General features: G+C 36.3%; 1 protein-coding gene and 2 long non-coding RNA genes across 4 annotated transcripts in view; 1 reads left to right on the forward strand and 2 right to left on the reverse strand.

Annotated features, from left to right (window-relative positions):
* Positions 1 to 872: 872 nt before the first annotated feature.
* The window catches only part of Poxn (paired box pox-neuro), a 107,493-nt gene continuing 94,852 nt past the window's right edge, over positions 873 to 13,513 (reverse strand). Inside the window, exons 4-5 of the mRNA XM_028174868.2 lie at positions 5,421 to 5,619; positions 873 to 4,463 (exon numbers count right to left, since the gene is read on the reverse strand). Coding sequence (XP_028030669.2) covers positions 3,829 to 4,463; positions 5,421 to 5,619 — 834 coding nt within the window. The 3' untranslated portion in view covers positions 873 to 3,828. The remainder of the gene's footprint in view (positions 4,464 to 5,420; positions 5,620 to 13,513) is intronic.
* On the forward strand, positions 10,182 to 11,557 carry LOC149499686 (uncharacterized). 2 transcript variants are annotated; one of them, XR_016325529.1, is made up of 3 exons: positions 10,182 to 10,719; positions 10,803 to 11,050; positions 11,155 to 11,557. It is a non-coding gene; the product is annotated as an uncharacterized LOC149499686 (long non-coding RNA). The 2 variants fall into 2 exon arrangements; XR_016325528.1 differs by having other exon boundaries at positions 10,182 to 11,050.
* Positions 11,555 to 13,043, reverse strand: LOC149499687 (uncharacterized). Its single transcript, XR_016325530.1, has 3 exons — positions 12,604 to 13,043; positions 12,205 to 12,361; positions 11,555 to 11,832 (listed from the first exon to the last, which is right to left on the reverse strand). It is a non-coding gene; the product is annotated as an uncharacterized LOC149499687 (long non-coding RNA).

Consider the following 13,513-nt stretch of genomic DNA (forward strand, 5'->3'; position numbering starts at 1 on the left):
ATTTATTAATTTATTTGGGAAACCAACAGTACAATACAAACATATAATAAATAAAAAAATAGTTAAAACAATAATAAAACATGTTTCCACCATCTAAATCACATATAAGTAGAAAGTGAAAAAAGGAAGAAAAAAAAAGAAATTTAGAAATGAGGTTAGAATTAAATTAGACAGCTCGTTATACTAACTTCTGTGTTCAACGATAGGCTGTGTCTCTGACGCTGCTGATGCCCATGAGCGACAGTGAAAACTAAGCATCAACTCCGTCGTCGAACATCTTCATTGGAAAATATTTATTTTTATATGATAGCTTATAAATCTTGTAATGATCGTACACGTCCTATCGGATCCTATCGATCCACTCTCAATGCTTTTAGGCCCTCTTAGCACCGGTCACCGTTCTCATCATGTCACAAGAGTTCAACTACCTAACCCATGCATCAGCCCGCTGAGTTTCTCGCCAGATCTTCTCAGCGGGTCACGATTCCGATCTGGTAATAGATTCATTCGCGAAGCAGCTACTCTTGAGTTAGGTTTTCTTCGGAGGCGTTCGAGCAGCTGTTAGCAAATCCCATTCCTCCTGGCTGAGCCTTTGCTCGCCCAGCTGTCCTAGTGAAACTGGAAAGGCCGCCGGGCCACCAGTAATACTTCAATCACACAAAAAAAATAGTTCGACGCGCCAACCTAACCTAACCCATAGAAACCCACGGAGTTTCTCGCCGGATCTTCTCAGTGGGTCGCCATTCCGATCCGGTGGTAGAATCAACGATGCACTGCACTAGTAAGTTCTCTCTGGTTGAGCACCGTTATATAAAAAAAAAACTTAATTATCGATTTCATAAAGAGAGGAATGTGAAATGAAAGAGATCTCCTGTAATTTGTTTATTTAATTTATTTGAATAAACAATTGAACATGCTATTTTTACTTCTTATTAATATATTTATATACACAATTTACGGAACTATTACACTATTACGACTATATACAGTTTATATACAAACGTTTTGCATGTTTTTCTTTTATTGTAGAAGAGTTTTATTGATGTGAAGCTTCTCTAAAATCACCACTAATATTTTCAGGGCTTGTGCCGCACATAATAATCTCTTTACTATAAGAACTGCTTTTCACTCAATGTTACTATATCTATTTTATATTTCTTCTAGTATTAAAAAAAATCCGTCCGTGTATCACTAGGACCGCAATAAAACGCAGGGCTTGAGAGTAAATTAACCCTCAGACACAGCCCACTGAGTTTCTCGCCGGATCTTCTCAGTGGGTCGCGTTACCGATCCGATGGTAGATTCTGCGAAGCACTGCTCTTGCTAGGGTTAGTGTTAACAACGTCGTCAGGTTTGAGCCCCGTGAGCTCACCTACTCGCCCGGAAAATATAGCATAACCCCTGGAGGTTACTAGAATAGGTAGGCCAAAAAAGGTCTATTCTTAACGAAAACGAAGTATTTCCTCCCGATTCGATGGGATACCCGTCATATACAATTGAGACTCCAAGCTCATGACTGAAGCTTTGCTAAAGACATTCTTTTAATGGTGATTCAGTTACATTTCAATCTACATCCCTTAACAAGTCAAGTTACACACAACGTCCCTCATTTAGCGCGAATCTTGGAACGTTTTTCGCTTACATTAATATCTTTATCGTCTAATCATTGAAGTAATGGGAAAAGCTTTTTTAAAAACTATAACACTGGTCATAATCAAAACTATTTTTACGCCGGTAAGAGTAACGCCATCTATCGCCGAATAATCGAACGAATATCGAAGTATGTTGTAGCATCTAGAACGTTCGAGAAGTACAACGAAATCTATTGGCAGATAGCGGAAACACACAATACTAGACTTTTGTGGAATATTCTCGACGATTCTAGGGATTTCGTCTCGACTCTAAAAGCGTTGCAGAGATGGCACGCAGTCAATTAGAAACAGCGAATGGATCACCTGAAGCGAAGCGGAAGAAGCGATTTGAGAATTTTAATGTGTTTAAAGTGTTGAATTGAATGAAGTGTTAACTTGTAATTGGATAGAATTTTATTTATCCTGAACCCCAGTGCGTAACACAATTTATACCGTCGCCCGTGTCCACGGAAACTGTAAAGTATTGGTTCTCTAAGGTAACGTCGGGAGTAATCTATACTAATATATAAATCTACAGTGGTTTTTACGGATGTTCCGTTATAACTACTGAACCATGCATCCGATTGACTTGAAACTTGGTATCCATGTAGAAAATACATGTACTTAATGGATAGGCTAATATTTATACAAGTGTTGGACTCCCTACACCAGTTGCGGGGGCGTTAATGATGAGAATCTTTGTGGGGGTGAGAAATAATAATGTTAATTTTAAATGCCCAGCGAAGCGGACGGGTACAGCTAGTATAATATAATGATAATAAAAACATAAAATTAAACCGTAAAACAGTTTTAATTACGTCTACGTCTCACGAAAATCGAAGAACACACAATAAGACTAGTTCTACATGTTCTAAGTGTTGACGATAAAATGCAATATTCTACAGTGTGAACTCATGCTAAGATGACACAAACATACGTTCCAATGTATTAAACTTACATTATGTATATACACTATCACAGAATTACTTTAAACATAAGCTTACATATATGTTTTCCTCTAAATTAATATTACATAAGTATATTAATGGAATCCTATTTAAGTTAGTTATTATCAATCTATAAAATACACAAAATAATATTTTTTTTTACAAATAAATTATCTAAGGCTAGTTACTAAATTAATTTTATTAGATCCTAAATTGAATTTTATTCTAAAATCTCAATAACATAATTTACATATGGCAGAGTTTTATGTTACTCACTAAAATAAAGGAAGAATGGTAATGCTTAATTAAAAACTTACACGGACATGATTCATTTTTCGTTCACAATACCACAGGAAATAGAACTTAGGTAGAAATCTATTCTACCTTTTTTATTTATTGCTTAAATGGATGGACGAGCTCACAGCCCACCTGGTGTTAAGTGGTTACTCGAGCCCATAAACATCTACAACGTAAATGCGCCACCCACCCTGAGATATAAGTTCTAAAGTGTCAGTATAGTTACAACGATGCCCCACCCTTCTAACCAAAACGCATTACTGCTTCACGGCTGAAATAGGCAGAGTGGTGGTACCTACCTACCCGCGTGGAATCACAAGACGTCCAGTAATTACGCAAATTATAATTTAATAAGATGTCTAATAAGATATAATTGTTGGAATGGTGGTGTTTTGAATAGAGAAATGAATGTTTTTATTCTAAAACCATACATTGGAGAATGTTCATTCTGTATTTACAATTTAAAAAAAAAACGAGTCGTCTACAAATAAAATCACTATAGTCTTAACTGACTTAACTTATTTAATCACTGGAATGACTAAAACGCACAAAAGAATACAGAAGAAACCTTAAGTACCTACTGCAGGAAAGAGAATTAATTATAGCAGACAAAAATGATAATTGTTCAACTTTCGAAAATATTCTTCATATTATATCTGTGTTGGATTCGACCATATTTCTCATCATCATCATCAGCCTTTATCTGCCCACTGCTGGTCATAGCTCTCAAAGTCAGCAGGCTAAAGTGGCAATGAGCCGGTCACGTCTGTCGAACCAACGACGCCAGGTGGGGGAGGAAAGTCCTCGAATGGAGGCCACGGATGGGTACCAGGAGCGTGGGGCATCCTCCAACCAGGTGGACTGACGACTTAGTGCGCACGGCGGGAAGTCGTTGGATGCGGAAGGCGGAGGACCGCATTCTGTGGAAGGTATTGGGGAAGGTCTATTTCTCATTAATTTCCCGCTTTTATTTCCGAACTGATTGGTTCCGTGAAATCATTCGATACGCCGCTTTGCATTGAGCAAAAGCTTGCTGGCGAACTTCTATTGCTGTCCTTTTCCTGCATATCAGCAACGCTGCTGCTCGAGTGAGGCAGGAAACGAAAACAAGGCTTCACGTTCATTTTGCTCGGCTTCTTCAATAGCTCTTCTATTGAATATGGATTCTTCTTTTTCTCCCTTTCGTCGACCGTTTTCGGTTCGATCTCTTCTTGTTCGGGCTTATCTGTGCTATCATCGCTGGCGTCAATCGATATATGCTCGGAGTCTTCTGATTTAGCATCCGAATTCATTTTGAGCAGGTCATTGTGAAGTGCCAAAGCATATGGTGGGAATTCTTTGCTGTTGTACGGTGAGACCAGACGTTGCCAGGGCGATATCGGGTAAGGCTTCAGCAGTCCCTGGGTCTGGACTTGGTTAGCCAGGAACCAGGATGTGGCGAGTCGTCTGTCGTAAATCCTGGGTTCTGTTGACTGTAGAGGTACACGTACTGCGGGGTGGATCAGGTAGGGGGGATTCTGTTGCGGTAGAAGCGTTGGGGTCATGTAGTCTAGCACGTTTGGCGGCTGTTCCGGCGGTGCATAGGGTTCTGTAATGAATATAAACAAAATCAGTACAGGGTAAAAACGCTGAAGTGCTTTTAAACCAGTGTTTCCCAACGTGGGGCCCACGCCCCACAAGGGTCCAATTTGAAAACTAAGGAGGGCAATCGTGAACGTAATATTCTCTGCCACGTACCACCAGACTTTGGAATGAACTCCCTTCCGCGGTGTTTCCCGAGCGCTGTGACATGTCCTTCTTCAAACGAAGCTTGCGGAGAGTACTCAATGGTTGGCAATGTATTTCCTGTGACCCTAGTATTGCTAACGTCCATGAGCGAATATCAAACGGTGACGACTTACCACCAGGCGGACCGTATGCTCGTCTGCCTACAAAAGCACTAAAAAAATAACTATCATCATTACTTTCATGTGCACATTTTGGTGATCTCAAAAAATGTTATTTTATGTTCATTTTATGTTCGAAGTCGTCGTGGCCTAAAGGATAAGACGTCCGGTGCATTCGTGTTGAGCGATGCACCGATGTTCGAATCCCGGGCGGGTACCAATTTTTGTAATGAAATACGTACTTAACAAATGTTCACGATTGACTTCCACGGTGAAGGAATAACATCGTGTAATAAAAAACAAACCCGAAACATTATAATTTGCGTAATTACTGGTGGTAGGACCTCTTGTGAGTTCGCGCGGGTAGGTACCACCAGCCTGCCTATTTCTGTCGTTAAGCAGTAATGCGTTTCGGTTTGAAGGGTGGGGCAGCCGTTGTAACTATACTTGAGACCTTAAAACTTATCATAAATAAACCTATCTCAAAGTGGGTGGCGCATTTACGTCGTAGATGTCTATGGGCTCCAGTAACCACTTAACACCAGGTGGGCTGTGAGCTCGTCCACCCATCTAAGCAATGAAAAAAAAAGTGAACTATTCAATCAAATTGGATTGTATAGCTTGTAAATATTTGCTTTACTAAGGTAGGAAAAGATTACCGTGTCCTCTGCCTTCATCGTCGTTCCAAGCCAGCCCGCTGTTCCTAAGGATTCGGTTCACTGAAGATACTGACGGTATGGAATGTGGTTCGCACACTCTAGCGCTGAGGAGTCGTTCTCTGATCTCCCACGCAAACATTCCTGGATTCTCTTGTTTTAATCGGAGTATCTTCTTGACCACAGTCGGAGTTGCCACTTGCTGAAAGTAAAATAAAAAATGGTATTAATAATATTAAAGGTATGACAACTAGTACAGTAGTAAAGCACAGCAAAGTACAGTAGTAAGTTTTTATATTTTCCAGAATTTCTGTAAATTAAACGGTTGTCTGAAAGAGATCGCTTTTAGCGATTAGACCGCCTATTGTACAAATGTATCTGCTTTTTGACTGTTCTTTGAATGTAGAGGTCCTACGACCAAAAATTATTATAAAGTTAAATACTAAATTTATAGTAAGGTCTCGTTAAGGTCAAGACAATGTTTTTTATTGGGGGTAGGACCTCTTGTGAGTCCGCACGGGTAGGTGCCACCACCCTGCCTATTTGTGCCGTGAAGCAGTAATGCGTTTCAGGTTAAAGGGCGGGGCAGCTGCAGTAAATATACTGAGACCTTTGAACTTATATCTCAAGATGGGTGGCGCATTCACGTTGTAGATGTCTATGGGCCCCAGTAATCACTTAACACCAGGTGGGCTGTGAGGTCGTCCACCTATCTAAGGAATAAAAGAAAAATCAAATTTCGATTTTGTGTATCTTTAAAGAAACATTTACCACGCTTAGCGACTTTTATTTGAAATAAATTAAATTACCTACATGAAATTTCGAACCGACTGACTCACGAATTTCCAATTGGAGACCTATATGTACTGTACACGCGGTCTGAACTTTACTTTGAAAATGTAATGAAGTAGATAAAAATTCTGGAACGACCAAATATCGATCTGCTAAGTGCCTAAGAAGTACATAGAAATAAAGGCTATACCAGTATCGACGCTAAAGAAATTGTTCACGCATTAGTTTTTAATATTTTCATAATTATATCCGGACACGAACGAAGTCATCTGCACCGATAATTGCTACCGAACAATCGCTAAGAAAAAAATCCATTACGTTTTCGACCCAAAACCCAGTGCCTGAACAGTGTTAAAAATAATTGCAGCTCACCTAAGTAGCCTGTCAAAATTGACGTTTAAATGACAGGTTAGACTAGTGGGGTGCGTAACCGCAACACGATTCCAAGGAACTATCCGAAAACTATTCATTATATCATTAAGTTTATCGATTTTCATTGACCGTTTAATTTAATGTTCTTTTTAACAAAAGACGCATCCGCAACGCACCGTGTCATTATTCTAAGATGTTCGGTAATTTCGCTGTCATAATATTTATTGATATGCTTCTTTCGAGATTCTATTGAATACAAAGATTATGATTTTAATTGTTGGTGGTTAGATGAGAGTGTGAAAATGATGTATTTATTTTTTATTGAATATGAAACATTACTTGTGATTGGAATCAAATCAACAGTGCCTCATAATTGCCTATGAATTTGAATTGAATGTGCCTCATATTTTACTTTTTTTTTATTGCTTAAAGTATATTCTTGGCAATATCTCTCAGTGGGTCGCGTTTCCGATCCAGTGGTAGTTTCTGTGAAGCACTGCTCTTGCTAGGACCAGCGCTAGCAACACACCCAGTTTGAGCCCCGTGAGCTCACTTGAACGTCAAAGAAAAGCTGAAATAGCCTCTCAAGGCTATCAACATAGGTAGGAAAAAAAATGGAAATATCAAAATTACTTTCATATCAACTGTACTTGGGCAAAGCTTGGCGTCTATGTCGTACATAATAAACGTAGCTCACAGAAGTGGGTTCAATTTCTCCACACTTCTAAGCCCCAATGATAACGATCCGGCGATTGAAGATCGAAGCCTGAAGAAAGGATATAGAAGAAAGAGGAAACCTTTCTTTTTTATTGCTTAGATGGTTGGACGAGCTCACAGCCCACCTGGTATTAAGTGGTTACTGGATCACATAGATATCCACAACGTAAATGCGCCACCCACCTTGAGATATAAGTTATAGGGTCTCAAGTATAGTTACAGTCTTCGTATGATAATAATAATAATAATAAAGATAAAATTTAATTAAAGACATAATAACGTTGCAAAACAAATCCACTCACAGTTAGCACTTAAATATAACCTATTAGATGAAACAGAACCATACTACAAATATAAACCTACAAGTGTACTCAACAATGAGTCAGTAAAACTGTACTGGGACCGAGACATCATTACGACAAAACCACGACAAATAATAGACCGGATATTACACTAACACTAAAAGATAGAAAAATTACATACTTAATAGATATTGCAATACCTAATTCTGAAAATATAAGGAAAAAATACACTGAGAAAATACAAAAATATATACCACTAGCAGATGAAATACGACAAATGTGGCATCAACACACCGTTAAAATTATACCCATAATAATTTCATCAACCGGACTCATTCCAAAATCATTACACACATCGCTCTCAGAACTTGATCTTAATAAATATTCATACATCGCTTTACAAAAATCTGTAATAATCGACACCTGTTCCATAGTGCGACGATTCCTTACATCCACTACTCAAACCCCTACAACACTACACAATTAACCAACTCACTTGGCGTAAGCCCGTGCTAGGTTCACACTTACCAGCATTAGCTGAGAAAAATATATATATCCATAACCCATAATAATAATAAATATTTACTAACAATCACGCCACGTTAACTGGTCCCGTGATAAATTCGTAAAGAACTTGTGTTACAGGTACCAGATAACGGAAATAAATGTAAGATTTTTATTTTACACATACACATATTTAATATACATCCATAACCATGGAAAAGACATTTATATTTATCATACAAATATCTTCCCTTGGCGGGATTCGAACCCGCGACCCCCTTGTGTAGTGACCATGTCACTTACCACTACACCAGACGGCCGTTTAATGAATTTTGGTTCACGTTTTTCCCTGTGAAAGGCAGTATTTAATTTGAGATCTATGCAGGTAGAATTTTAGGGAAATTACAAAGGAAATATCTTCTATAGAACCGGTGTGATTGCCTGATAGACTGACTGTCTAAATTATGTTCACTCGAACTTATATGCAAGCTTTCTTTGAGCACCTAGTTAGTGGGATTCAGATTCTTTTCTATGATAGATACGGTTTTTGCCGGAAAATATTTCGTAACTAAACATTATAGGGTCACCGAATAAAAAACCAGTAGCGAACAAAACATCGCTATTATCATCGTAAGCAAACATCTAAGCGCCATGTTATTACCCAAAAGAACATTTCATTACATTATATCTGTAATATTGTGTGATAAGATCGTGAGAGATCGTGAGACCGTTCAGCTGTTCTGAATCGATTCACGGGCTTTGCTCGTTACTCGATTATTATAATATCGATAATAACTGATTGTATCTTGTGTGATGCCAGAAATTGATAACCATCACAAAAGTATTGGAAGTACTGAAAAGTGTTGCTATAGACAGCGAATTGGTTTTACACTCCTGGTATTGCTGACGACGATGAACTACAGTGATCGCTCACTATCAGTTCGTCTACTTTCAGAGACAATAAAAAAAGATAACGATATGAGATCTTTCCATTTCTGCGGCGATCATAAAGCAAAATCAAAATAATTTGGTTGCTTCTAAATAATTTGGTTCGTCTTTTGCTGTCGAAGCTAAATAATAAATAACATTTGGTATGGACTTGTTTTAATGCAGTCATGAGGGTTTTTTTTATTTCTTAGATGGGTGGACGAGCTCACGGCCTACCTGGTGTTAAGCGGTTACCGGAGCCCATAGACATCTGCAGCGTTAATACCGCCACATACATTTCGGTTTGCAGGGTAGGGCAGCCGTTGTACTGTAAAAACTAAGACCTTAGAATTTTTTCCCCTTCTTCCAGATATGCTTAACATTCAATGAGCCGGTATTATTACTCGGTTAATAAAACAATTCACACAATTTCCCCTCTCACATTCCCGCCAAAAAGCCTTAATGTGCTGTCAATTTTCTTTTTACTTTTTATTGCCTGAGTGCTGTCATTAATAAAATGTATTGTAATATAATCTATGGCAAGCCACAGTTAGCACATATCGACGAAATAAGGAAGGTCCCAAAAAACGAAAACAAATTTATCTGACATCCTACCTATCGAGTGCAATTTCCAATATATTTTATGAAGCAGCTTTACGGTATTACTAGCGAGTAATAATATTGACAATATAATCCACGGAGCGGTCATAAACGGTGTTTTATCTGTGCAAATCCGATGTGAATTACGTGAATCCCGAGCTATCGGCCGCAAATATTAAATGGTGATTGATGCAATAACAGACTCACCAAAGCCGAGCGTAGACAAAAGTGAAATTGTCTATGATGAAATTACTTTATTAGGTCTTTATCTATAAGTTACCGTTAAGTTTATATACTACTGTACTATATCTGTTTATGTATTTTATTGTAAATATTTTTTTATATCGTGGAAAAGGAGAATAAAAATAAAAATTTAATTTTTAAAATTTAAATTTAATTCCTGAGCCCGCATGGATAGGTACGATGGCCCTGCGTCTTACAGTTGCGAAACAATAGTGTGTTCCAGTTGAAGGGTAGGACTGACATTATTCTATAAAACTGAGACGTTGTTGATGTCTGTGGACCGTAAACTTGGTCAGCACCCGTCTAACGGCCGTTTTCAATAACGTATCTGAGTTTTCGGATAGATAGCTATCTCCGAATATCAGCAAGAGCGTATCTATCCTTAGTTTGCGTTTCACAATCACGGATAAGTGCTATCTCTCTTTAACCAACAGTAGATAGCTTCTTCCCTCCGATTTATCCGAGCCTCTTGATACGTTTCGTTCTACTACAAATATGAAACAACATCAGGATCAAGACTTATTTTATTTTATTCTAAATTATAACTATAATTTAACCAGCATATTGTAGACTATCATAAACACATTTGTTTATAACAAAAAGTAATAAAAACATATGTAGATTTTTTTAAATTGGACGTATTGCTATTTTTATCCTAGTCGAAATTATGAAACGAAACGTTTTGACAGTCCGTTTGCCAATAAGCAGTGATCAGTTTCTTTTGTTTGTTTTTCTATTGTTTACCTACTATATTAGATGATGACTTACCTCCAAAACGCTTTAAAACTTTCGTTTATAATTCTAAGTGTGTAATTAAAGAGCTACAGTGAAATAAAATGAATTCTGTAAGTATCTATGAACTACATTGATAATAATAATTTTACTTTGAAAACTTTGAGTTCAAGTTTAGAAAATATATCTTTTTCAGTCAAGAAAGGCAGCACCCATGACAAAATATGAGACGATGATTCTAGCAGAACTTGTGGCGGCGAAAAAACATTTCAATAATAAGGCAACAAATGCCACAAACAATAAATTGAAGGAGCAGGCTTGGCAAACCCTTGTAAATGATTTTAATTCGTCGATTCGTCGTTTCCCACGAACTCCATCGCAGCTTCGACTAAAATGGGAAAACTTAAAGAACGCTACGGCAACATAAGAAACAACCTTAGTAAGGTTAGTATAATTAGTTGATTGTTTGTCTCTAATAACACATTGATAAACATGATTTTTTCTTCAGGTTGCCGTAGTATTTTAAATAGTTATGCTCTTTGTTACAGGCTGGAGGTGGTAAGGATTGCAGATGAAATTTTGGATAAAGCATGCACATTGTTGTAGGTCACATATAATATTTTTAACACTTTTACAGCCAAGCGGAAACAAGATGGAAGAAAAGAAATGCAAGGCTAGCATAGGGACAATGCATTAGCAGAATATCTAATAGCAAAAAAGAGACTTGACTTGGAAAATAAAGAAAAGGGTAGCAAAAGTTAAGTTAGATTTAGATAATATAAAAAATTAAAAATTACTTAAAAGGAATATTAAATTTCATAAATTAAGTAGGCAATAATAATTTTATGTTAGATAGTTTTTTAAGTATATGTACAAATTCTAAATTAAATATCTTGCATGTACTAACTACCATGTAATTATCATTTTGGAAAATAAAAAATAGTCAAATTATCTTTGGAGTTTATTTTATAAATTATCTTTGGAAGCAATTATTTATAAGTACATAGTTGTATTTCAGATGTAAGTTTTGAAATTTTTTTATGAACAATTATATTATTTTCCTGTAATGTATCTGCGACTGAAATTTCTGATTCTAATTCTTCTAAATTCATACTTCTGACGATATTATGCAGCATGGCAGCTATAATAACAGCTTGCATATTTTCTAGTTTTAATCTACTTTTCAATGATATACAGGGAGTCTTCTTTTACAAACACCAATGCATCTGAAAATTATACATTATTCGCTTAAATTATTTTACAATACAGTATAACAAGCTCTTAACTAAAAAAAAAGATTACCTCTCTATAGTATTTCTTGTTTTAATATGTGATTCATTTTAAATCGTTCCGATTGAGTATGTGGGTTAATTAATCACGTTAAAAGATAGGGTTGTGGGGATAGCCTCTATCGGCAAGCAAATAGCAATTTCCAAGTCCACCTTGTTATCAATGTTCTCTTGATATGTAGATAATTTATTATAATAGTGTCATATTAAATTCATATAAACACCTAAATATATAATATAAATAAATAAAAATATAATAATAATATATAATAATAATAATATAAATAAGGTAATATAAATAAGAAATACCTTTTCAATCGGAATGGTTAATTATAGTTGTATCATGAGTAGACCGGCCTGGGTCTATCAAGCAACAACATTTTGAAACATCAATGATGCATTGCACACAAATTACACATTCAAAATACTCTTTTTCTATTTCTAAATTCCTCTCCTATATTTGAATCTGTAACACAAATATAAAATGTAGAGGTATTAGTGTGTAATAAGAATGAAGGTAAATAGCCTACCAGGTTATTGTATTAGTATATGAATGTCATTTAGGGCACCATGGGAATCCAGCAGTATTATAGAATTCCTGTTGAGTGTGATTTTGTAACACAACAAAAATTAGGTATAATTTTGCTATTGCTATAAACAAATATAAGTTGTAATAACGAGTACTTTTATGGTTAAAATTTATCTTACCTTTTTGACGTTACACTCAAATATGGTCTCATTAAATTAATCAATTCATTCACAACACCTTTGCTCAGAAATCTATAGTCAAATTCGTAATTATTGATCTTCGCCATGTAATTCAGACGATCTTTATTTTCCTAACCATATGATATCGGCCTCACTATCACTATCTGCATCACAATCCATTATCATTTGAAATAATTCCATATCACTATCATCACTGCTACAATATGCCAATATGAAGAGAAACAATTATTAAATTATAGCGATTTACTTTCGAAAGATAAACATGTAACCGGCCGATTTTGACAGATAAGCGAATGCCCATACTAGAGATAGCGCCGCCTACCGGAGAGTTACTTAAAACTCATATTGAAACGGAAGTAAGCACGATTTGTATGAGCGTTCTATCTTTAGCAGGTTATCCGTCCTCCCGACGATGGATAGATAAATCCGACAGGAACTGCTGCCCGTCGATAGGTTATTGGAACGTAAGTAAGGACAAAAATATAGATTTGTCTATCTTTAGTAACCGAAACTAGGGATAGATAGGTTATTGAAAACGGCCGTAAATAAATACATGTTAACATGAATAGATTTCAATAGGCGCGTTATGAAAAATTGATGAGAGTGAAATTTTACGATGCGCGCGCACCGTGACACAAATTTAACAGAATGAAGTTGCCCACTAAATCGCTCATTACAATACGACCGACGTAACTTGGCGAGTCTGAATATAGCCGCAGGTGAACTTTCGCGCATGTACACTCGTAAAAAAATGTTATTTAGCATTCATTTTTTAGTAATATTAATGACAAAATTATTATTTAATATAATTCATACTAAATATTATTAAATTATTAACGTTAAATATTTATTATTAATTATTAAATATAAAAAAAAAGAAATAAATTTA

The sequence above is a fragment of the Bombyx mandarina genome, chromosome 28, assembly GCF_030267445.1.
Source record: "Bombyx mandarina strain Sakado chromosome 28, ASM3026744v2".
NCBI lineage: Eukaryota > Metazoa > Arthropoda > Insecta > Lepidoptera > Bombycidae > Bombyx > Bombyx mandarina.